The 16,264-nt window shown below is 39.2% G+C and overlaps 1 protein-coding gene, 1 long non-coding RNA gene, 8 other non-coding genes and 1 pseudogene across 11 annotated transcripts in view; 8 read left to right on the forward strand and 3 right to left on the reverse strand.

Moving 5' to 3' along the window:
- LOC125235251 (gastrula zinc finger protein XlCGF8.2DB-like) overlaps nucleotides 1-13,929 on the forward strand; it is a 29,320-nt gene extending 15,391 nt beyond the window's left edge. Inside the window, exons 4-5 of the mRNA XM_048141747.1 lie at nucleotides 11,329-11,585; nucleotides 13,638-13,929. Of these exons, the coding sequence (XP_047997704.1) occupies nucleotides 11,329-11,585; nucleotides 13,638-13,679 (299 nt within the window). The 3' untranslated portion in view covers nucleotides 13,680-13,929. The remainder of the gene's footprint in view (nucleotides 1-11,328; nucleotides 11,586-13,637) is intronic.
- Nucleotides 1,174-1,292, reverse strand: LOC125235662. The gene has a single exon (XR_007178115.1). It is a non-coding gene; the product is annotated as a 5S ribosomal RNA (ribosomal RNA).
- On the reverse strand, nucleotides 1,655-1,773 carry LOC125235668. Its single transcript, XR_007178119.1, has one exon. It is a non-coding gene; the product is annotated as a 5S ribosomal RNA (ribosomal RNA).
- On the forward strand, nucleotides 1,969-2,087 carry LOC125235669. The gene has a single exon (XR_007178120.1). It is a non-coding gene; the product is annotated as a 5S ribosomal RNA (ribosomal RNA).
- LOC125235656 lies at nucleotides 2,541-2,659 on the forward strand. The gene has a single exon (XR_007178109.1). It is a non-coding gene; the product is annotated as a 5S ribosomal RNA (ribosomal RNA).
- Nucleotides 3,033-3,151, forward strand: LOC125235657. Its single transcript, XR_007178110.1, has one exon. It is a non-coding gene; the product is annotated as a 5S ribosomal RNA (ribosomal RNA).
- Nucleotides 3,563-3,680, forward strand: LOC125235663 (annotated as a pseudogene).
- On the forward strand, nucleotides 5,173-5,291 carry LOC125235658. The gene has a single exon (XR_007178111.1). It is a non-coding gene; the product is annotated as a 5S ribosomal RNA (ribosomal RNA).
- Nucleotides 5,655-5,773, forward strand: LOC125235659. The gene has a single exon (XR_007178112.1). It is a non-coding gene; the product is annotated as a 5S ribosomal RNA (ribosomal RNA).
- LOC125235252 lies at nucleotides 6,104-10,900 on the reverse strand. 2 transcript variants are annotated; one of them, XR_007178063.1, is made up of 3 exons: nucleotides 10,196-10,900; nucleotides 6,753-9,984; nucleotides 6,104-6,541 (listed from the first exon to the last, which is right to left on the reverse strand). It is a non-coding gene; the product is annotated as an uncharacterized LOC125235252 (long non-coding RNA). The 2 variants fall into 2 exon arrangements; XR_007178062.1 differs by having other exon boundaries at nucleotides 6,753-10,900.
- Nucleotides 11,098-11,216, forward strand: LOC125235660. The gene has a single exon (XR_007178113.1). It is a non-coding gene; the product is annotated as a 5S ribosomal RNA (ribosomal RNA).
- Nucleotides 13,930-16,264: the final 2,335 nt, after the last annotated feature.

A 16,264-nucleotide genomic window follows, 5' to 3' on the forward strand; every position in this document is an offset into this window, starting at 1 on the left:
TGTGACTCACAAAATTGCGCCTCTCTGAGACGTTTTGCGCCTTTGGCTTTATGAGGAACTCCGCTTTAGACTATCGGGTAGACTCATATTTTTGCATTTGGATAGCGACGTAATGCCGTTCCCCGCACAACAATGTGGTTCGTCAAGGGCTAGAATCCTCCTTTTACGGCGCCCTAGCAACAGCGCCCTTATGAATGGCAATGTGGTGCAACTTTCCACTTAATCTGAATCACAAATCTAGATTTTCAATAGGTGGATTCATTTCCGACTCCTCTAGCCATTTTGTGATATGTGCGCCCCCACGCAACGTATATTTTTTTGTATGAATTTTTCTACATTCTCGATTTTGGCGCCCCTTTACCTTTTGGCGCCTAGAGCGGCCGCTCCACTCGCTCTACCCTTAATCCGGCCCTGTGTCGAAGTGAAATGTGTAATCACAGTGCATAGACTGCCATCTCTTGACACAAGCTTAAAACTTTTGAACCTCAGTTTTGTCAATTTGGCCCATATTCTTACCTTGATATGTGTTAAAATGGCAAATATTAATATTAGAGCCATCTAGCTGAGCGTACCCCAAAGGTGTAGTGCCATCTAGGGCACCGTACCTTTTTCTGTATGGTACTGAGGTACGTTTTTTCTTAGACTTTATCTGTCTATACGGAGTTATGTATATGTATGTATTTGCAGCTAGGTGAGTAAAAGACAAGACTTGTACATCTCTTGAAATGTGTAATTTAGCTGTTCATTTTCTGTATTTTTTTTTGTATTATTTGACAAAGGTTTTTACTTTTAAATATTTTAATTTTATAAAATTTGACTCTTGGAGACGCTATACATCTCCATGGATTATTTGATTAAGTATAATATTTTTACTTGTAATATTCAGTCTTTTACAACTATTGAAGTATTATAGATTTCTTTTATCTCTGTATCTGTTTGCACTTTCTTTATGTATTGATTATAGTTAGTAATAATATGACATTTAGAGACTTTATACATCTCTAATTCTATATCAGTGTATAGCTACTTTGCTTATGATTAATATTTTTAGTTAATATTTCTATTAATTTCATTTGTTTAACTTTAATGAATACTCTGTAATGTTGACATGTAAAAGTGCCCCCGTGGCCTATTTGCTGAATAAATGATTTAAAAAAATCTATGGGAACAAAAAGCCAACGACACGAGGTGTTCCCAGGCGGTCACCCATCCAAGTACTGACCACGCCCGACGTTGCTTAACTTCGGTGATCGGACGAGAACCGGTGTATTCAACGTGATATGGACGTTGGCGAAGGAGGAGGCGAATAAGATCTTCACACAACACTTTTATGACGTCATTCATGACTTTATCACGTCATCTCTACAATGGATTCATCAAAGATCAAATAACAATGGTTCCGATTGGAACCCTGAACAAATCTGTTCTGTACTTTTGCTCTGCTATATCCTGTGCTAGGACAACAGAAATTCTTACGGGTACTGAAATCTTCCTATTTCCTTAAATATTTAATTGACAACAATTGGCACAGTAGGTAGTACTAGACAAAATTGGGAATTTGGATAAAAAATGGGCTTTATGCCAATTTATACAATTTCTATGTGATCAAAGCATAGCCAAAAATAGCTCATAAAATCAAACAAAGTAGCAAAAAAGCCAACGACACGAGGTGTTCCCAGGCGGTCACCCATCCAAGTACTGACCTCGCCCGACGTTGCTTAACTTCGGTGATCGGACGAGAACCGGTGTATTCAACGTGGTATGGACGTTGGCAAATGAAGAGGCGAATAGATTAATCATGATCAGAAATAACACTATGACGACAACTTATAGTGTGTTTTGGCATACCTATAACATATCATGTTCACGTGCAATAAATTCTTATCATCGTACTACTACCGTAAACTAATACAAATTATGACGTCACAATAACATTATTTTGTTATTATCTTATTCGCTCCTCTTTTCGCCAACGTCCATACCACGTTGAATACACCGGTTCTCGTCCGATCACCGAAGTTAAGCAACGTCGGGCGAGGTCAGTACTTGGATGGGTGACCGCCTGGGAACACCTCGTGTCGTTGGCTTTTTGCTTGAAATTAGTATTATTTGTAGCCTAATTTTTGGCTAAGTTTTGATCCCATAGAAATTGAATAAATTGGCAGCAAGCCAATTTTTTGTCCAAATTCCCAATTTTCTCTAGTGCTGCTGTGCCAATTGTTGCCAATTCAATATTTAAGGAAATAGGAAGATTTCAGGTCCCGTAAGAATTTCTGTTGTCCTAGCACAGGATATAGCAGAGCAAAACTACAGAACAGATTTGTTCAGGGTTCCAATCGGAACCATTGTTATTTGATCTTTGATGAATCCATTGTAGAGATAAAGGCGTGACGTCATAAAAGTACCGTGAGAAGATCTTATTCGCCCACAGAACTAAATCAAGATCTTGATTTAGTTCATCGTACTACTACCGTAAACTAATACAAATTATGACGTCACAATAACATTATTTTGTTATTATCTTATTCGCTCCTCTTTTCGCCAACGTCCATACCACGTTGAATACACCGGTTCTCGTCCGATCACCGAAGTTAAGCAACGTCGGGCGAGGTCAGTACTTGGATGGGTGACCGCCTGGGAACACCTCGTGTCGTTGGCTTTTTGCTTCAAATTAGTTTTATTTGTACCCAAACTTTTGGTTGTTTTGATCCCTTAGAAATTGAAAGTTGTCAAGTTTTTTTGTCCAATTCACAATTTTCTCCAATACTATCACATTCATTGTCAATCAAATATCTAAGGAAATAGCAAGGTTGAAGGTCCCGTAATTTCTGTTGTCTTAGCACAGGATATAGCACAGCAGTAGTTAGAATTCCTAAGTGCTTAATCTGCTTTGTTTCATCATAAACTACAGATTTGTTTAAGGTTCCGATTGGAACCATTTTTATTTGATCTGTGATTTTGATGAATCCATTGTAAAGTCATGAATGATGTCATAAAAGTACCGTGAGAAGATCTTATTCGCCTCTTCGTTCGCCAACGTCCATACCACGTTGAATACACCGGTTCTCGTCCGATCACCGAAGTTAAGCAACGTCGGGCGAGGTCAGTACTTGGATGGGTGACCGCCTGGGAACACCTCGTGTCGTTGGCTTTTTTGCTACCTACTTTGTTTGATTTTGTGGCCTATTTTTGGCTATGTTTTGATCACATAGAAATTGTATAAATTGGCATAAAGCCCATTTTTTATCCAAATTCCTAATTTTCTCTAGGTGCTAGTACTGTGCCAATTATTGTCGATTCAATATTTAAGGAAGGTTGCAGAGTCCCGTAAGAATTTCTATTATCCTATCCTAGCCAAGCCAAGTCCTAGGACAGGATGTAGTAACAGTAACAATATTTGATCCATTTGCTCCATATAAACTACAGATTTGTTTAGGGTTCCAACCATCATTGTTAATTTGTTATTGATCTGTGATTTTGATAAATCCATTGTCGAGACGAGCGAGATAAAGACATGACGTCATAAAAATGTTGTCTGAAGATCTTATTCGCGTTATCATTCGCCAACGTCCATACCACGTTGAATACACCGGTTCTCGTCCGATCACCGAAGTTAAGCAACGTTGGGCGAGGTCAGTACTTGGATGGGTGACCGCCTGGGAACACCTTGGCTTTTTGCTTCAAATTAGTTTTATTTGTAGCCTAATTTTTTGCTAAGTTTTGATCCCATAGAAATTGAGTAAGTTGGCATCAAGCCCATTTTTAGGGTTCCGTATTCAACTAGGAACCCTTATAGTTTCGCCATGTCTGTCTGTCCGTCCTTCCGTCCGTCCGCGGATAATCTCAGCTCTAGAAAGCTGAAATTTGATTCCAATATGTATTAGACTTATATTGACCGGGATATAGACCGTGATTACCTTTTTGATTTTTGTCGAGCTCCCGATATTTCGACGCAGTTGCATGCATCATGATCACGGAAAACTGACGAAGGCGGGTGGATGTTAAAGTTGCATAGACAGCGCGCGATCTACCCTCCTTCCGGTCAATATAAGTCTAATGAAAATAACCGTGAATCATTCAAAACTCTTATTCCAATATGTATATCAATCACGCCGACAAAGTGGTAAATTAAAAAGTGGAAAACAATGTTTTGTTAGGGTACCCCCCTACATGTAAAGTGGGGACTGATTTTTTTTTTTCATTCCAACCCCAACGTGTGATATATTGTTGGGAAGGTATTTAAAAATGATGAAGGGTTTACTAAAGTCGTTTCTTGATAATATTAATATTTTCGGAAATAATCGCTCCTACAGGAAAAAAGTGTGTCCCCCCCCCCTCTAACTTTTGAACCGTATGTTTAAAAAATAAGAAAAGTAGAACGTCATAAAGACTTTCTAGGAAAATTGTTTTGAACTTGATAGGTTCAGTAGTATTTGAGAAAAATACGGAACCCTACACTGAGCGTGGCCCGACACACTCTTGGCCGGTTTTTTGTCCAAATTCTCAAATTTCTCTAAAAGGTACTTACACCAACTAAGCCAATATTGTTGTCAATTAATTTAAGGAAATAGGAAGATTTCAGTACCAGAGAGAGAATAAGAATTTCTGTAGCAGAGCAAAACTATAGAAGACATTTGTTCAGGGTTCCAATCGGAACCATTGTTATTTGATTTTATGCTCCGAAACAAGATCAACAGCACGGAACTGCACAACGCCCTTAACTGCATCATTGTCCCTGCGAACAAGTCACGCCGACGACCGTACCTGCAGATGTCGGACGGGTCGGGCCCACGAGCGACAGCTGCCCGCCGTCACTCCCCACTATGCGACATGCTCATCTCGCTGAACGGGCTCTTGCGATCCGATCCTCATGTGGATATCTTCAACGACAGCTGGTCTAAACTGACATCCAAATGCCTTACTTATTCCGAGACAGCGTGAAGTATGTGTGTTAACTGTATAACTTATGTTACGTTATGTTTGATGTTTTTATGTTTATATGTGTTATATGTTTTATCGGAGTTAATGTATGTACAAGTGTAATTGGTAAACCGTTCTTGTAACTAAATAAATAAATAAATAAATTGATTTTTGATGAATCCATGTAGATATATAGATAAAGGCATGACGTCATTAAAGTCCCGTGTCAAGATTTTATTCGCCTCTTCGTTCGCCAACGTCCATACCACGTTGAATACACCGGTTCTCGTCCGATCACCGAAGTTAAGCAACGTCGGGCGAGGTCAGTACTTGGATGGGTGACCGCCTGGGAACACCTCGTGTCGTTGGCTTTTTGCTTGAAATTAGTTTTATTTGTACATTTGTAGCCAAATTTTTGGCTAAGTTTTGATCCCATAGAAATAGAATAAATTGGCATCAAGTCCATTTTTTGTCCAAATTCCCAATTTTCTCTAATAGTACTAAGCCAATTTGTTGTCAATTAAATATTTAAGGAAATAGGAAGATTTCAGTACCCGTAAGAATTTATGTTGTCCTAGCACAGGATATAGCAGAGCAAACGTACAGAACAGATTTGTTCAGGGTTCCAATCGGAACCATTGTTATTTGATTATTGATGAATCCATTATAGATATAGAGATGAAGGCATGACGTCATAAAAGTGTTGTGTGACGATCTTATTCGCCTCCTCGTTCGCCAACGTCCATACCACGTTGAATACACCGGTTCTCGTCCGATCACCGAAGTTAAGCAACGTCGGGCGAGGTCAGTACTTGGATGGGTGACCGCCTGGGAACACCTCGTGTCGTTGGCTTTTTGCTTCAAATTAGTTTTATTTGTAGCCTAATTTTTGGCTAAGTTAATGATCCCATAAAAACTGAATAAGTTGGCATGAGGCCCATTTTTTTGTCTAAATTCCAGATTTTCTCTAATCTCTTTTCTCTAAATCATCACTTATTTATGCCGGTGACTGTACTAAGCCAATTGTTGTCAATTGAATATTTAAGGAAGGTTTAAGATCCCGTAAGAATTTCTGTTGCCCCAGCATAGCAGTCCTAGCACAGGGTGTACATACTGTTACGATATTTAATTTTATGGGGGGTTTCCTTTAGCTAACGCCAAAATAAAAAAAAACAAACAACAGTTGAAGAGGAACCAGGTATTTATTGAATTCAGGAAAAAAAATCTAAATTGTTTATGCTAATTTGTTATCCTAGATACACGGTAACAATTGTTTGCCGAGGGCTAGCTCACGAGAACAATAATGTTGAGTTTATATTTTGAGGGAACAAACGTGGGTCAGCGAGCTCTAAATTATCATTACTGGTAGAAACGGATACAGCGGTCAATATATATTAAGGTAGTTACACGGAAGGGCGCCAGAACCGAAAGGCCGGTTCATTCAGTCAATAAGTAAACGTGGAAAGATCTGACCTCGAAACACCACAACTGCCACGTCAGCAGCCTTGGGGTGAAACGTCGGGAGTAGGTAGAACAGCAGCAATCTGCTGCCCACAAGTTACCGGGATACCAGGGGGATCTCTCGCGGCCGGCGCGAGGTTTAGGCGACGCGGCGTGAACCCTGGAATGGTTATACCAGTCTGTAAGTAAAATTCCTAAAAATGGTGCCCGTAAGGGGGGTTTATACCGCCCGCAGGACACGGGGGCTACCTTGGAATTTAAATTTCGAACGACAACGCGTTCCGTGAAACGACCTACTGTTAATTTGGAAAATATACATAACCTACGGAACAAGTTGGCTGCCAACCAGGATTAAAGAAGGTTTGACTTACCGTTGATGGAGAAAGGGCCTGCAGAAGGCAAAATTGCACCCATTTCGACATCCGGGCACGCTTGGCGCCGCCTATCACCATCAGAACATGGTTTTATTCACGTCCGATTCCGGGGCTGGAAAATATGCAACGCTTCGTTAGAAACTAACCAACTAAAAAGAAATACACAACCGAATCACTATTGAAACTCACTCAAACGGGCGATTGCGCCCGATTTTGGCCTGGGCCAACGATATCCCTTCAACTCTCTCTCCGGCAAAAAGAAATCCCATCTCATTCGCCATTTTGGACGGGACTAGTGTTGCCAAGCCTAAATCGGCTCGCACCGCAAACAGCCGGCTCCGGACGTTCAATGGAAATTAAGTCAACAATAAAATATAATACTAAACTCTTCGCGATTAACGCGGAGCTTAAAAAAACCCATAATTAAGTCTGGTTACGAATAAAAGGAAGGAAGGCAAACGCCCGATGACGATTTACTTCTATTTTTCAACATGGCAACTATGATCCACGTAAGTCCATAGAGGAATACAAGAGTGCAGCTATCCCACGCTAGATGGCGAGGAAGGCCGATCCAGGATCAGACAGCTCACGGTCGATGACTTCCTGCCGATTTCCGACAGAGGGCGGTAGAAGGCGTAACCTACGCCTTGCATTCTTAAATTTATTACTTTATTAAGGAGAATGAAATTTTATTGTTACAATACTCCCTTCCCCAGAGAAAATTTTGACGTAGGCAAAATTTTGAGCTGGTCTCCAGCTCCAACTACAGGAAATATCGGTAATATAACAGCTACAGCTCGAAATCTAAAATCGATAATAAAAAAAAACCATCAAAATCGAACCCACGCACTAAACCAGATAAGAATACCTTTTTTTTTTTTTAAGTAAATTACTACAAAACGTCGCATCGTCTATATTTCTTGGCGGCACAGCGAGCTGTACCAGACAGCGGGCTGTACGTCCAAGCGATATAACGGAAGACGGCTTATAGCTAAATGAAATTTCCCTAACTAATATCGGTGACAGCTAAGAATACGAAAATCAGACAATAACACCAGGACAACGAAGCGTATCTACCGGCTGCGTCTATCTACGACACAGGACGGAACGTTTCGACACAACATAATACATACAAAGGTTGACTGCACAGACCACGTCTCAGGCGACGCAAGTCTGTCGGTCCGACAACACAAAAGAACGTCAACGTTCACGCATATGATTTAAGCCATACCGCAAAGCGTCAACAAGGGTACAACACTGCTATTAAGAATTCTCCGTTTAAATCCGCAAGAATCCGACCAGCCAGTGAAGCTGGAATGCTGGTTTAAAACGCCAGCACCCAGAAAACTACGTGAAGAGAACTTTTAAATCGTTCACTCACCACCAAACATCAAAAGGTAATACGTTTGTGTACAGACGTAACCGTATCATCTGGACACAACGTAAGAACTCCCACTCACAACACATAAAAGGAAAAACGCCTGCCTCCATCGAGACAAGCACACAACACAATCACCGATAAACTGGTAAGCAAGTAACCGACTACTACGTAAACGTCGCTAAAGGTAAAAAATAATCTCGATTTAAGTCGAGAAAAAGGGAAAAAGCAAAAGAAATAAGTACCAAATAACTCTCAGTTTATTTGGCCTTTGAACTCCAAGATAAGATTCAACTTTATATTTTATGAATAAAAAAAGTTAAGAAACGCCTCAGCAATAAATGTGCCTGACTATACACACACTGCACCACCCATTAGTAATAACATAATATTAATTTTATTTTAAATTTAAATCTCCGCCAGAAAATAATATTAAAAAAAAATGCTCCGCTGACCGACGTTGTTCCCCCATTACACTTATCATGAGGTGCATACTTATTTAGCTACCTACTTATAAGTACAAAAACTTTCCCTAAGGGAATAAAATTTTAATAAAGTTAACTTAAATTATAAGGTTTAACACCTCTGCATAACTGTCCATCTCAAAACGATGCACCTTTTCTAACTATTCAACATCCAACGTTAACCATAATGTTTCAAAGTAAAAAAAAAAAAATTTATATATTTGAAGTCTCCACAGTCCAATATGAAAAGACATCCTGTATCAAATGATACAGTAAATAGTACATGCAAATTTTAAACACTGTAAGTAATTACCGAAATATTTATAGTAAGGTGGCCATTGCCACATGATATTCAAACTCATATTTATGTAATAAATTATAACCGCTACTAATAATTACTGTAACCTCCCACAAAGGGAGAATAATAACATTATCAACTTTTAAATTTAAAACGTAACACTTTTCCTTTACACAACCGTCCGTTAACATTAAGGCACCTTAGTTATGGTTACCCAAAATGCATACAATCTCTAAATATAAAAAAAAATAGAAATAAAATTGTTACAACTCCACACTGGGTCCCGGTAACCCATAAAAGAATAAAATTATTTATACAAATGTAATAATGTATGTAATTAGTAGTAAGCATTTAAAAAAAAACTATCCTTCCAAACACTGAAAATATTATCGGAAATAATTCCGCCAAACTATTAAGAGGTACTTGCAGCTACAATGACACACAATTACTTAGAATTAAAAAAACAAAAGTACCTACTTAATTACAATTATACAAGCCGCACCGTTTCTACCAGAAATTCCTCTAGCTAACAATGTGACTAAAGAGGCTCGCTGATATAACGCCCCACGATGGGCTGACACTGTTACGTTATTTAATTTTATGGGGGGTTTCCTTTAGCTAACGCCAAAATAAAAAAAAAATCAAACAACAGTTGAAGAGGAACCAGGTATTTATTGAATTCAGGAAAAAAAATCTAAATTGTTTATGCTAATTTGTTATCCTAGATACACGGTAACAATTGTTTGCCGAGGGCTAGCTCACGAGAACAATAATGTTGAGTTTATATTTTGAGGGAACAAACGTGGGTCAGCGAGCTCTAAATTATCATTACTGGTAGAAACGGATACAGCGGTCAATATATATTAAGGTAGTTACACGGAAGGGCGCCAGAACCGAAAGGCCGGTTCATTCAGTCAATAAGTAAACGTGGAAAGATCTGACCTCGAAACACCACAACTGCCACGTCAGCAGCCTTGGGGTGAAACGTCGGGAGTAGGTAGAACAGCAGCAATCTGCTGCCCACAAGTTACCGGGATACCAGGGGATCTCTCGCGGCCGGCGCGAGGTTTAGGCGACGCGGCGTGAACCCTGGAATGGTTATACCAGTCTGTAAGTAAAATTCCTAAAAATGGTGCCCGTAAGGGGGGTTTATACCGCCCGCAGGACACGGGGGCTACCTTGGAATTTAAATTTCGAACGACAACGCGTTCCGTGAAACGACCTACTGTTAATTTGGAAAATATACATAACCTACGGAACAAGTTGGCTGCCAACCAGGATTAAAGAAGGTTTGACTTACCGTTGATGGAGAAAGGGCCTGCAGAAGGCAAAATTGCACCCATTTCGACATCCGGGCACGCTTGGCGCCGCCTATCACCATCAGAACATGGTTTTATTCACGTCCGATTCCGGGGCTGGAAAATATGCAACGCTTCGTTAGAAACTAACCAACTAAAAAGAAATACACAACCGAATCACTATTGAAACTCACTCAAACGGGCGATTGCGCCCGATTTTGGCCTGGGCCAACGATATCCCTTCAACTCTCTCTCCGGCAAAAAGAAATCCCATCTCATTCGCCATTTTGGACGGGACTAGTGTTGCCAAGCCTAAATCGGCTCGCACCGCAAACAGCCGGCTCCGGACGTTCAATGGAAATTAAGTCAACAATAAAATATAATACTAAACTCTTCGCGATTAACGCGGAGCTTAAAAAAAACCCATAATTAAGTCTGGTTACGAATAAAAGGAAGGAAGGCAAACGCCCGATGACGATTTACTTCTATTTTTCAACATGGCAACTATGATCCACGTAAGTCCATAGAGGAATACAAGAGTGCAGCTATCCCACGCTAGATGGCGAGGAAGGCCGATCCAGGATCAGACAGCTCACGGTCGATGACTTCCTGCCGATTTCCGACAGAGGGCGGTAGAAGGCGTAACCTACGCCTTGCATTCTTAAATTTATTACTTTATTAAGGAGAATGAAATTTTATTGTTACAATACATATTAGCAATATTAGCATTCCTAAGTACTTATCCGCTTTGTTCCATAAACTACAGATTAATTTAGGGTTACAAGTTACAATAATTGAAACCATTGTTATTAGATCTGTTATTTTGATAAATCCATTGTCAAGACGAAATGAAGGCATGACGTCATAAAAGTACCGTCTGAAGATCTTATTCGCATCCTCATTCGCCAACGTCCATACCACGTTGAATACACCGGTTCTCGTCCGATCACCGAAGTTAAGCAACGTCGGGCGAGGTCAGTACTTGGATGGGTGACCGCCTGGGAACACCTCGTGTCGTTGGCTTTTTGTGCTACTCAACTAACTTTCTTCATTTTTATTTCAATTTCCTATGCTACTGAATTGAAAAAAAATCGATCGTCATTTTATATCTAAAATTTTTTTATTTTATTTTCAGGTGTGAAACCCTATATCTGCCCAGTATGTGGCAAGCTCTTCGCTACAAACAAGCTCACATCTCACATGCTCTCCCACACCACGTCTCGCCCGCACCCGTGCTCCGCTGCGGGCTGCGGGCGGGCGTTCAAATCCCGCCGAGCGCTGACGCTGCACGTGGCCACGCACGAGCATAGACGCGCGCACAAGTGTGGCGTGTGTGGGAACAGGTATAACCATACGCAGTCGCTGAATAAACACATGAAGAGACATGTTCAGGTGAGCTTATAACTACTGTAGCGTCTTTTGGTTTTGCGTTTAGTCAGTGCTATGGAAAAGAGTGTACCTGCAGTTGAGTTAAGCAGCTGTAATATTGTAGATGCCATACTTAGGTAGGTACACTGAGAGAAATTTGCATTGTGAATTTAACAAGTTCGACTTGTTGCGGTTTATCCGTTTGAATCAGCGAAACGTATGTTTAAAACAATATGTGTCAGGTTGTTTTCTAACCCCCGACGCAAAAACGACGGGGTGTTATAAGTTTGACGTGTCTGTCTGTCTGTCTGTCCGTCTGTCTGTCTGTCTGTATGTCTGTCTGTCTGTCTGTCTGTCCGTCCGTCCGTCCGTCCGTCCGTCCGTCCGTCCGTCCGTCCGTCCGTCTGTCTGTCTGTCTGTGTGTGTGTCTGTCTGTGGCATCGTAGCTGCCGAACGGATGAACCGATTTCGATTTAGTTTTTTTTGTTTGAAAGCTGAGTTAGTCGGGAGTGTTTTTAGCCATGTTTCATGAAAATCGGTCCACTATGTCGCGGTCTGGGTTTTTTCAAAATTTTAATTTTGTGGTTAGGTTATAGTGTTATATAAAATCGACTTGTTAATTCAAATATATTGCCGATTCAAATGACAAGTAGCTTGTTGTTTGAACCAAAGAGCACGTAGGCGCTATTTTTTTTTTTTTATTTTTTTTTTTTATCTTTATTAGTTAAGATTAGTAGTTAAGAAAAAACATGTTATTTGTAATTATTTATAGAAATAAACAGTTTAAATTTTAATTTTTTTTTTTTTAACCAAAAAACTTGTTGAACGAACATGAAAACTGGTTGTATTTTCTCTCAGTGTACCTATCTCTTACAATGAGACCAATACTGATGCTTGAAAAGGGCTCATGCGTAGGTCACTACATCTTATATGACCACTATTGGTATAGGTATTTCAAATAACTACAAGGAATGTATTAAGTAATAGGTATAGGTACCCACCCACTAGTCTCACTACCAATGCATTCCCAAACCCATCTGATTTTCCAACATAATGTACGATGATTTTTTTTTTTTAATACTACGTCGGTGGCAAACAAGTATACGGTCCGCCTGATGTAAAGCGGTCACCGTAACTTATGGACGCCTGCAACTCAAACAGTGTCACATGCGCGTTGCCACCCCATTAGAAACTTGTACACTCCCTTTTGCTGTGTTAAGTACACAGCAAAAAGGAGTGTACAAGTTCCAAGGAGGGTTCGGGTTGCCGACGACTCAAAGGACAATAGACGGAACAAGTTAGAGTTATGATGTAAGTACCTTTGCTAATCGATATCCATAATTATATTTAAAGTGATATCAAGTGATATCGGTATAACCTAACCTAACCACAAAATTAAAATTTTGAAAAACCCCCGACCGCGACCTAGTGGACCGATTTTCATGTAACATGGCTAAGAACACTCCCGACTAACACAGCTTTCAAATAAAAAAAACTAAATCGAAATCGGTTCATCCGTTCGGGAGCTACGATGCCACAGACAGACACACACAGAGACAAACAGACAGACAGACAGACAGACAGACGGACAGATAGACAGACACGTCAAACTTATAACACCCCGTCGTTTTTGCGTCGGGGGTTAAAAACAGCATAGGACAACAACATGGTTATATGACGACCGGTCTGGCTCAGTCGGTAGTGACCCTGCCTGCTAAGCCGCGGTCCTGGGTTCGAATCCCGGTAAGGGCATTTATTTGTGTGATGAGCACTGATATTTGTTCCTGAGTCATGGATGTTTTCTATGTATATAAGTATGTATTTATCTATTTAAGTATGTATATCGTCGCTTAGCACCCATAGTACAAGCTTTGCTTAGTTTGGGGCTAAGTTGATCTGTGTAAGGTGTCCCCAATATTTATTTATTTTTATTTATTTATATAACTTTCAAATCATTATAACAGAAAGTCATTTACACATTTTAATTTATCTAATAAGAAAAAGTAACTTCATTATCTAACCGAATATAATATCCATATTGCCATACACTATTACCAAACTGTTTGATTTTTTCAGAAAGCCATTACCACGGACATACAAATAGACCACAGCGTTTGAACAATACAACACGTACAAACCAAACAGTTCCTATTATAATTTATGCAAGAGTAACTTTCTGGCAAAAACGCGTGCAAATCGCACGTGGCCGAGATATTCGTAGTCTATGGACTACTGTCAAGGTCGAGGCCATGAATATAACTGTTGTAGAGATCTTGATTTGATTTAAGACGATACAGGAGAGGTCAATTCTCCATACAAACGCTCTCGACTATTTCCTCCCTGGTTTTTTAAGATAGAGCAATGATTTTTTCAATACAGATTATTATTATTTTTATCCGTGTCGGACAGTTTTGATTTTTTTGATATTATTATTTTTAAAAAAGCTAGAGCCATCGATCTAAACTACCTAGATGCACCATCATGGCTTAGAATGTGTCCGCAGCAAATTGTGCTTGAAAATGTTCTAAGCACAATTGGGCGGTCAGTAGCGCTTCATCCGCCGTGTCGGCAACATGCCTAAGTGCTCCGTAAAAAAGTGCAAAAATAACACCTTATATACGTTAAAAAAGGATGACGTATCGTATTTCCGGTAAGTAATTGTTAATAATTTTATAATGTTATGCATTTGTGGCCAAAATGGCTTCCTAACTTACTAAAAACATTTATTTTCTAGAATAATTAAAGTAAATTCCTTGATTTGGTCTTACGCAGTTTGTCTCCTTCTCTCGCGCTATACTAGTAATGAGCGGACGGCGACAAAAGATGGATGAAGTGGAACATAGTTAAAAATGGAATGATGGAGTCGCTAATTTATATTTTTTGTAAAAGAAGCCTATTTCATATTATTAGTGTATGTATTTATTTATTATTATGGACCAATAAGTCTGAAATAAATGATTTCAATTCAATAATATTAATACATATCTTATAAATTACTTTAATTATAAAAAGAAACAACCCGGGAATAGCAAATTCGTTTTTAAGTAATAAAAAAGGTTTTTATTCCAGATTCCCAAAACAAGACGTTGAAAGGGAAAAATGGCGCAAGATTATAGCTGAAGAGCGGAGAGAAGATTTACCCACACAAAGCTTTGAAAGAAATTATGGAGAATAATAAATTAATGTCATCATTCAATTCTTCTTTGTTTTAATAGCTACTTAATCCATATTCTCCAAGTGCACCATCCCTCACACACACCACATACAATCCCTCAACTGTTTACCTTCACATAATCGCTACACATACACTCACTACACGCACACACACACATATGTTATATATATTAGACGACCGGTCTGGCTCAGTCGGTAGTGACCCTGCCTGCTAAGCCGCGGTCCTGGGTTCGAATCCCGGTAAGGGCATTTATTTGTGTGATGAGCACAGATATTTGTTCCTGAGTCATGGATGTATCCTATGTATATAAGTATGTATTTATCTATTTAAGTATGTATATCGTCGTTTAGTACCCATAGTACAAGCTTTGCTTAGTTTGGGGCTAAGTTGATCTGTGTAAGGTGTCCCCAATATCTATTTATTTATTTATAAACATACACACACACACACACACACACACACATATATATATATATATATATATATATATACGCACGAGTACGAAAAATACAACTTAGAGCACGCTAAACAGCCAAAAAACGGGCACTTTTTGAGCAACTGTATTAAAAATAATGTTACAATAAATAATACGGAAAATTTTCCTCTTGAGCAATGTCTTTTATTTGTCATAAAATTTTACCCAACACAATGTTTCAGTGGTGTTTCAATGTTTCGTGCGTATATATATATATATATATATATATTTAGACAGTTTTTCGGAAAAATACCGCAAATTTCCTCATTCTCGCCTTTCATCTCATAGCGCGACTCCCATGATGCCTCTGTCCATCCTCGTTCCCAATTTCAAAATGGCGTTTAGATTGTTGCAGCGCGAACGAAATTAAACTTATGTTGGTTGCAATAAGACGTAGATTTGTTTAAAAATATGCACACCTGCGATCTGCGGTCATAAAATTTTATGGCTTTCGCGATGATCACATTCATTAATGTCATAACCGCCAATTGCTTGCATTTGAAATTGAACTCTAAGTAATAAGAAATAACGTTGTTTTTGTAAAAAAATTAAAGTAGTTTTTACTACATTGCGAAGTTTTCGTTTGTCAACTAGACGCACACATTTGCAACTAAGCGTTCGGACACTTTTGAGTGTCGAATTTGTAGGCGATAGTGTATCTAGAGAAGTTTAAATCGATGGCTAGAGCCCATCAAAAATTTCCAAAAACGGCCTTATTGATTATGGCGCAAAAAAGGTGTGACGTTACGATTGATTAAGTTTTGAAGGAGGAAACAGTCGAGAGCGGAACCTCGATTTTAAAGATTTTTTCGCACTATCTTGTAACTGAGTTCTTTATGGACAATTTTTTTTCGTTAAATAGAATAGAGAATAGAATAGAATCTAGTTAATAACACTAGTATATTTAACTATAGTTCCCAAATTAAGGCGGGGAGGGGCTCCTTTCCATTTTAGCATTACACTGATTTAACCTTTCACGATTATTACACATAATTATTTTTAAAAACCGGGACTTAATCGCGTATAACTACATATTAAACTGACCTCCAACGT

Source organism: Leguminivora glycinivorella, chromosome 17, assembly GCF_023078275.1.
Source record: "Leguminivora glycinivorella isolate SPB_JAAS2020 chromosome 17, LegGlyc_1.1, whole genome shotgun sequence".
NCBI lineage: Eukaryota > Metazoa > Arthropoda > Insecta > Lepidoptera > Tortricidae > Leguminivora > Leguminivora glycinivorella.